The following is a 9,137-nucleotide window of genomic DNA, read 5'->3' as shown; positions in this document are numbered from 1 at the left end:
ACACTTTATGCACCGCCATTGGACGGCTACACATCCTTAAAAAGTCACATTACACACAGAAATGTTTTCTTTCTACACGCTAACATTCATATAGTGCTCAATCAATCTCACCCACTGTGAAGTGTGTGTGTGTGTTGTATTGCTGACACACACACACTATAAAAAGAAATGTACCTTGTCCCTGATATGTTCACCTGCTCACAGAAGGCAGAGCGGTAAGGCACCAAATGTTCAACTCCTGCACTGCTTCTTAGAAAGACACTGCAGAAGGAAATACAACTACCAACCAAAAGGAGTGAGAATATTCCACGTTTTATCCCTTTCTCAAACAGTGGCCACAGACTCAGCTGCAGAGAGGACCTGGCGTCTACTAATGCTAAGGCGCTAAAAATGTTATATTATAAATATGGGCATTTTTATATACTGTAGATATCCTCCTGGTGGCGTAATGGTACTTGATTCTGCCTTTAATATCTAAATTTTATATATATACTGTACATACATACATACTGTATATACACGTGTGTGTGTATATATATATATATATATATATATATATATATATATATATATTTATTTATTTTTAGGGAGAATGAACAGAATAAGAATTTCATTGCGTAGTATAACTACCTGTTTTACTGTGCATATGACAATAAAACTCTTGAATATACATAAATTATTTATATTTACATATTAATGCCAGCCAAAAGTAAATTCTGCCTTTAATATAAATTTAAAATACACGTATGTGTGTGTATATTTATATATAATTTATTTATTGCTATTATTGATATATTAGCGCCAGTCAAAGGTTTGGAAACACTTTCTCATTCAACAGCATGGGAAAGTGTCTCCAAACATTTTAATGGTACTATATTTTTTTTATGTTGTAATATAATATATTATAAAACAGGCATTTGACTGAATTTCCACACTATAGAGGTTTTTTTTTTTTTTTTTTAACCAGATTGTCCCTGAATGTTCTGAACTCCTGTTTCCATGCCTCCTGAAGGAAGTGTGCCATAGCGTGGCTTTAGTCCAATACCCCAAAGACAGCAAACTAGCTGAAACTGAGGCCATGTCCACACAAACACGCATATTCCCCCATTACGGTGTTAAAGTAATCCTCTCCGGTGGAGTTTAAAAATTAAAAAAAAAAGTCTGTCCACATAAAAAAACACATTCACCGGCTGTCAAGCTGATTTTGTCCGATCACAATCCTGAAAAAGCAACCACATGTGACTTGGTTGAGCATTATAATGCATCTGTTCATCAATAAAGTGATATTAGATGTTCAATGATGTGTACGTTATCTTTCAAATCAGCACTCATTTACACACAGCCCAGAAAACTCCATGAATGGTTTTTGTTTCTAAATTTCCTATGCACCCGTAAATCAATAAAATCCTTTTTTTCCCGCACACAAACACTGAGGCCGGAGTTTGTTTGTTTGTTTTTTTCCAATCTTCTCCCTGGGCAGAGCTTTCTAAAAAGGTCTGTCTTTAAGGACAAAAACCTGCATTTGTGTGTGCAAAGGTCAAAACGTACAGAATAACATGCCTTTTTAACACATCCGCATTGTTGTGAACATAGCTTGAATCACAACAGCGCCTCTGCTGGCTGCAGCCAAGTAGTGCACCTCAATCCCCAGGAGACATGATTAATCAATTCCCACATTCAAGCCTTAAAAAAATAAAAATGTTGTATTAGCATTAGAGTATGCGTTAAAAAATGTTGGGTTTTTAGAGAAAATGCAGCGAAGTACGAAGCACACGTGCCGCTACCCGGGAACAAAAAAAAAAAAAAAACGACACAGGGGCGATGGAATGGTGTGGGGGTGTTATGTGTGCCGCTTCACACATAACGCAAGGTTACAGAAGAATGTTTATGTTGGGTGCTGCTGTTTTGGGTAGCGACAGAGATCAAATGGTCTCAGCTGTTAACTCTTTCCTGTCAGGGTGTGAACTATAAATTATAAACCCAGCATTCCCTACCCGTTTTGAAAAGGCGCCTATTTCATTCAAGTGGACGACGCATCAAGCGATGAACTGCGGCCACTGTTTGAGAAAATGTGTTTTTTTGCGAGCTATCGTCTTTCCTCCAAAAGACAATCATATGTTAAAATGGTACTGTTTGGGTGTGCACTCATCAATCATGCACTGTCGTCAAGCTTTCATCACAGGTTGGGCGCCACCCAGTTGAGGAATTTCATCGCTAGTTCGAATCCCAAGAAGCAAGCCTGAGGCACAAACGGACAAAAAGGTTGAAAGCGAGTCAAAACGACAAAAGGTGCAAACATTCAAAAAAAGGTAAAGTTGGGAATTTGAAAAAGCGCTCACGGCGTTGGCAGGAAAAGCTCGAAGCATGACGGCATTGAAGCCTTTGTACAAGGAGCCGATGCCCTCCTCTCTGATCAGCTCACGCAGAACGTCACGGAAACCATTCGGATACTTTCCTTCAGGAGCTACACCACATAGACACCAACCACATTGTTGCTTTGCTTTGGGAAAAATGGATGATATGCACTAATGACGAATTTGATGACTTGATGGAGAGATACCCGTCTGGAAGCGGGACTTGAGCACGTCGGGCGGAATGGCCACGGCCCAGTTGAAGATGCCGGCCATCCCTCCGGCGAAGAGCACGCTGGGAATGCTAAGCTCATTGTGGCTGCGAGAGAGAGAGCAGCTTCATGAGCAGCGTATTTCTATTTACAACAGGTGACGTTCGGGTTCTTCACCTTTTTCCTGCTGGAGTGAGGAGGTTCTTCAACCACTCGTATGACATGAAGTACATCCCGCTTGCTGGAACATCTGCGTCTCACACACACACACACACACACACACACACACACACACAACTGGCCATTATCATCTTTGGAAAGGCAGGATTTGCAAGATTGCCGTTCTCCTTAATCTTTTTATTTATTTATATTATTTATTTTGTATAAATACATGTTTATTTATTATGATTCATTAACTTAAATACATTTATGTATTTATATTGTTTATTTTGTACAACTACATTTTTATTCATTTTATTATTTAAATGCATTTACTTACATTTATTTATTATAATTATTTTTGTATCATTTATTATTTAACTACCCATTATCATCTTTGGAAAGGTAGGATTTTCAATATTGGCTCTCTAATCCTTTGTTTTTTATGTTATTTATTTTTGAATGATTTATTTATTTAAATGCATTTATTCATTTATATTATTTATTTTGTTACAATTTATTTATTATTTAAATACATTTAGGCATCGTCTTTTTAATTATATATTTATTTTATTTGTAGGATTTATTTATTTCAATGCATTTATTATTTAACAAATATGCATTAATATAAATATATTTGTATTTTTTGTATAAATTTTGTATTTATTATGATTTATTTATTTAAATGCATCTAAATATATTTACATTATTTATTTATTATCATTTATTTATGATGATTTATTATTTATTAAACTGGCCATTTGCATCTTTGTAAAGGCAGGATTTTCAATACTGGCGCTCTCTTTATTCTTTAGATTTTTTTATTTATTTATATTATAAATTAAAAATAATTAATTATTTTTCTCATGATTTATTAATGAAATGTATTTATTTACATTATTTATATACATTAAATATTAATATGTTTATATGATATTATTTATTTTGTAGAAATATTATTTATTTATTATGATTTCTTTATTATTTCAATGTGTTTATTGATTTTAAGACTCCTTTTTTTCTTCATTTTTCTCCTTTTCTGTGATCATTGATCCATGAGGTGAAAAGCGGCACCTCTCATGAGCGTGAGTGCGGTGCCTTTGTAGATTCCTCGAATGCCAGACTCCCTGTAGAGCTGTTTGACACAGTCCATCGGCCCGGCGTACTTCACCTGCCCGGATGATGCCTGGATCTGCAAGCGCAGACACACACACACACACACACACACACACACACACACACACACACACACACACACACACACAACACACGATCAACCTTAAAGAGCACAAGGAAAAGGTGGGTTGAACTCATCTAACCTGCAGGAGGCATTTGATGCGCTCTCCAGGAGTCATGATGGCCGTGGTGAAGATGCCGGACAACATACCAGCAGCAAACAGTTGCGGATACCTGGAGTGGCACAAACCAATAATTACTTACAGTGGTAGCAATTTTTAAAAATGACGTTTTAACGCTAAAGGTCCAAAAACGGTCTGTTTTTAGTGACTATTCTTATATTTTTTTATGACTTTTGTGTCAGAAGAATCTTTGTCAAAAAAGACTTAATATGCAATATTTTCCAAAATTGTATCTTTTCCCAGTATTTTGAAGGCAGAAGCTTACAGTAGATTTAATTTATTAGGCATTCATGGGAGAAGCATTGTAATATGTCAGGATTGCAGTACAGTCATCCCCCGTTTATCGCGGTTAATTGGTTCTAGACTCGACTGCGATAAGTGAATTTCCGCGAAGTAGGATTTGATATTAATAAATGGAACATTTTCGTAGTTATGGCATAGACAACCTGTTTACAATCTTCTAAATATGTTTTTTTAAACTTTTTTAGAGCCCTGTAAACATGAACTAACACCCCTATAGTCACCTTTACACTTGTATTAGCCAATATAGTACTTATAATCACAAAGAATAAGACATATTAGACATAAATAAGACAACATAGACTCACTCGTTACCAGTTCCTTGTTTTTTTCCGGACGGCGTACTTAATGCAGCGGCTATTGTCTCATCAATGGATTGTAATGGCGGCTTAAAATGGCTTTACAATCGTATTACCCAATATAGTAGAGATAATAAGAGTAAATAAGCCATTTAAGACGCAAATAAAACTCCTGTTCGTGTGTCACTGTAAATGTGTTCCATAGGGGTCATTAGTGGCGGGCGGACAAATGTGGAGGACAGGAAGGGATGTCGGAGGTTCAGAGCTGTGTGTTAGCTTGTCGTTGGTTATAGCCCGTGGTATTATTATGATTACTGTGCCTGTTGCGAGATCATTTAAACTTGGAATAAACGCCTTTTCTGGCGATCACGTCCGGCTCTTGTCTCACCGAAAACCGACACCTAGTGGCCAAAGTAGAATACTACAGCCACAATTGGACAGCTTCTCCTGCCTTGTATTGGTATTTTAGTTCATTTAGCCATTTTTATGCTTAATTTAGGCCAAGAATAAGTACAATTAGCTAAAATATGCATTTTTTAAAATGAATAATAGGCCGTATTCAACGAGAAAACTGCACTCATTTATGAATGACTTTGTGGAAAAAAAACACAATCGAGTGAGTGAGTTGGAACCATGATGTAGCAAGGGATGAGAGTATATCCAAAATATGTGGTTACATTGGAAGGCAATGGGACCTAATTGGTCCCCAGGGTAAAGAGTGTCGGCATGTATGCAAAACAACATATCCAACATATCGACACTCATGAACGCAGGTTCAAACAAGCGCAGTGACCTACGTGAGGATATCACCGGGGCTTTTTTGCTGCAGCTTTTTGCCTAGACCGAATCCAAAGAAACACACGGCAAACATGGGCGTGACTCCGATGATGGGGGCCGCCATGCCTTTGTAGAGCCCCTTCACACCCTGCAAAATGGGGGAGGATGAAGGCGAGTCATCGTCAATCAAGTACTAAGTGATAGTAGGGGGCATTCTTACCTCTTTGGCTAAAGTCTTTTTGAAGCAATCAATGGTTCCTGCATACATGACGCTCTCTCCCGGTTTGGGCTTTGGTTGAGTCTGTAAACGCACCTGAAGGGAGACATTTGCATTAAGTTAGACATGTTCAATCCTTCAAACAGACTGCCTCTGCAAAGATAATAAGGAAATCTCTTTATTAATGTGGTTTTCTGATACTTGAATGCAGCATCGTTCTACACCACCACAACGATTAACAGCATGACTGCAAGTGCAACGCACACAATGAACAGCAGTGAGAGAGGGTGATCAATAGGTCTGTATTGAGCGAGCCAGCCCCAGTATGAGCAGTCATGTGATGGAGTGGGTGTGAATGTGGGTCAAAGTGCAGCAGCAACGTGAGGAAGGCTGTTTCCATTCATGCACTTCCACGCTTACACTTTGCATTTTGAGTGCACAAGTGTGTTCCACTGGGAAGTATGACAAAGCGTCAGATCTGTGGTTTCTGTTTTACTCTAATGATATAAAATCGGGCCGCATGGTGCACTAGTGGTTAGCATGTTGTTCAAGTCTCCGTTAGGCATCTCTGTGTGGAGTTTGCATGCTCTCCCCGGGCGTGCGTGGGTTTTCTCCGAGTATTCCTCCCACGTTCCAAAAACATGAATGTTAGGTTAATTGGCGACTCCATAGGTATGAATGTGAGCATTTGTCTATATGTGCCCTGTGATTGGCTGGCGATCAGTCCAGGGTATACCCCGCCTCTCTCCCGCGACCCTAATGAGGAAAAGCGACATAGAAGATGGATGGATGGAGTAAAATAAGCAATGGTCTTGTTTCTGCAGTGTAAATGTCATAAAGAATTGTAAAACACTGTAAAACGTTGACGTCAAGTCGCCAAATGTAATATTCACAAATCCAGAGTGATGTAATGCAAGACAAATATTCACTTGTTTTACTCGAAATGTAATAAATTAAATAACTTCAAATTTGATAACAGGTGGGTTACGTAGAGGAAAAGGAGGGGCTATTTCGATTGGCATTTCCGGCAAGTCTCCGCGACAGTATTCGATTTGGGACAGTACTACATAGTCAAAATTCGCTTCCTAGTAATAAGAGTATACTTATTGAAGTGTGAATACGGAAGTGCGAATGAATTAGAACCCAGAGTTTTTTTTTATAGCAAAATAAAAATCAAGTAGCGACTTGAATGTCGGAACCAGGGTGCTAGTGTTTAATCGCTGCTCTTCTGTTTGTAACCAGACACCCCTCTAATGTGACCCAGTGTCCAGCAACACACAAAATACCACAAAATGCACAAATTGTTTACTTTAATGGTGTCGAGAGGGTGACCCGCAAAGACGAGGCAGACGCCACCGAAACCTCCAGCGAAGAAGTTCTTCAGGGGACTGATTGGCTGCGGCTGTTTCGACATTTTGGACTTTGGACGCTTTGCAGGAATTCAAAACAACAGAATAAAGAAAGGTGAAGATAAATATACATGACGTGACTTAAACTAGAAGAGAGATAGCTCACCTGGTCGGCCGCAGCTGTAAGAGAAACTGTTAAGTATGCCCCTGCTTACTGCTGGACCTTTCACCCACTTACTGACAGTCTATCTATGCTTACTGAGCTGGACACATTTGACTGCAGCACACACACTAGCGAGTCTCGTACGTCACAGTTTGTCGTCCGGGTTAAACACTGTTTACTTTATATCTTTTTGCAAACACATTGCAACCTACAGGTTCATTTGTAAAAAAATTGTAAAAAAAAAAAATTATATTAAATGTGATTTTTTAAATGTAGTGTAGCGTTCTGACAGAGTCACACTCGTATTCTCGTTCGCACACTTCCTCCTTATCCACGAATAACGTTAACTGCGAGGTGCGTTCAGTGACATCAGAATTTAGAACAGCAGCATGACAACACCAACAGGTCGTTACAGTAGTTTCTGATACTAAGGGTAGTATCAGACGAGAACGAGATTTTTCAGGTCTTATTTTCAAAACGATCCGTGTTTTTGTTTGTTATTACAAACTAGGGAATAAGTTATTGGACACAAAGGCTCTTTTGCCTTTGGGGGAAAAGAGCCAAGAGCCAATGGTAGTTTTTGCTTTTGCTTAATATTTTGCGCTATTGACTTTATTTTGCTCAAATTATTTTACGTAATAAATGGGAATAATGAATCAAATAGTAAAGGCAAAAATTCCCAAATTATTCAATGAAATTGAAAAAAAGTATGGGTAATATTTACTTGGTATTGGATCAATACTAAATTTTGCTTTATCAGCCACTCATAGTTCCTGGTATTTAAATATAGCTGTACATTTTTCATATTGGTTAAATATGACGTATACACAGTGGTGTGAAATAAGTCTTTACCCCTTTCCTGTCTTCTGGTTTGTCACACTTAAATGTTTCAGATCATCAAACAAATATAAATATTAGTCAATGACAACACAAGTGAACAACTGAAATGCAGTTTTTAAATGAAACTTTTTATTTTTAAGGGAGAAAAAAATTCAAACCTACATTCCCCCCACCCCAAAAAAACATAACAGATTGAGATTTATCAGTCTCGAAAAGGTTATAAAGCCATTTCTAAGCTTTCACACCTTTCAAAGCCATTTGTAAAGCTTTGAGACTCCAGCAAACCACAGTGAGAGCCATTGTCCACAAATGGTGAAAACATGGAACAGTGGTGAACCTTCCCAGGAGTGGCCAACCAAAATGACCCCAAGAGAGCAGCAACGGTTTATTGTATTGGCACTGCAGGTTATGATGCCCAATTTAGGTGTTTTGTTAAAATCTGATCTTTTATGTGGTTGTGGCCGGCCAACCAAAATGACCCCAATAGCGAAGTAACGAGTCATCCAACAGGTCACAAAAGACCCCACAACAATATGCAAAGAACTGCGGACCTCGTTTGGCTCAGTTAAGGTCAGAGTTCATGACTCCACCATAAGAAAGACACTGGGCAGAAACGTCCTGCATGGCAGAGTTCCAAGACCAAAACCACTGCTGAACAAAAAACATTAAGGCTCATCTCAGTTTTGCCAGAAAACATCTTGATGAATCCTCTGTGGTCTGACGAGACAAAAGTTGAACTTTTTAGAAGGTGTGTGTCCCATTACATCTGGTGTAAAAGTAACGTCACATTTCAGTAACAGAACATCATACCAACAGTAAAATATGGTGGTGGTAGTGTGATGGTCTGGAGCTGTTTTGCTGCTTCGGGACCTGGAAGAATTGCTCTGATAAATGGAAGCATGAATTGTGCTGAAGGAGAATGTCCGGCCATCTGTTGGTGACCTCAAGCTGAAACCAACTTGGGTTGTGCAGCAGGACAATGATCCAAAACACACCAGCAAGTACTGCACTGTCGATTTGACAAATACACCAAGCAAACGGCTTCCACTTTTAAAAATAACTTTATTAGTTTTCCTCTTGCATGTTATTTGAGCTAAACAAGGAAGGGGACA

At 38.5% G+C, this 9,137-nt stretch overlaps 1 protein-coding gene across 1 annotated transcript; it reads right to left on the bottom strand.

The window, feature by feature from the left end:
- Positions 1 to 5: 5 nt before the first annotated feature.
- slc25a20 (solute carrier family 25 member 20) lies at positions 6 to 7,348 on the bottom strand. Its single transcript, XM_054784122.1, has 10 exons — positions 7,189 to 7,348; positions 6,983 to 7,102; positions 5,677 to 5,769; positions 5,477 to 5,604; positions 4,042 to 4,132; positions 3,797 to 3,914; positions 2,741 to 2,813; positions 2,561 to 2,670; positions 2,340 to 2,464; positions 6 to 2,239 (listed from the first exon to the last, which is right to left on the bottom strand). Exons 2-10 carry the CDS (start codon positions 7,085 to 7,087, stop codon positions 2,177 to 2,179), a joined length of 906 nt encoding a protein of 301 aa, XP_054640097.1. The 5' UTR covers positions 7,088 to 7,102; positions 7,189 to 7,348; the 3' UTR covers positions 6 to 2,176.
- Between the last annotated feature and the right edge of the window lie 1,789 nt (positions 7,349 to 9,137).

Source organism: Dunckerocampus dactyliophorus, chromosome 8 (genome assembly GCF_027744805.1).
Source record: "Dunckerocampus dactyliophorus isolate RoL2022-P2 chromosome 8, RoL_Ddac_1.1, whole genome shotgun sequence".
Lineage (NCBI taxonomy): Eukaryota > Metazoa > Chordata > Actinopteri > Syngnathiformes > Syngnathidae > Dunckerocampus > Dunckerocampus dactyliophorus.
Note: the sequence above shows the minus strand (reverse complement) of the source record. Positions and strands in the feature narration are given on the sequence as shown.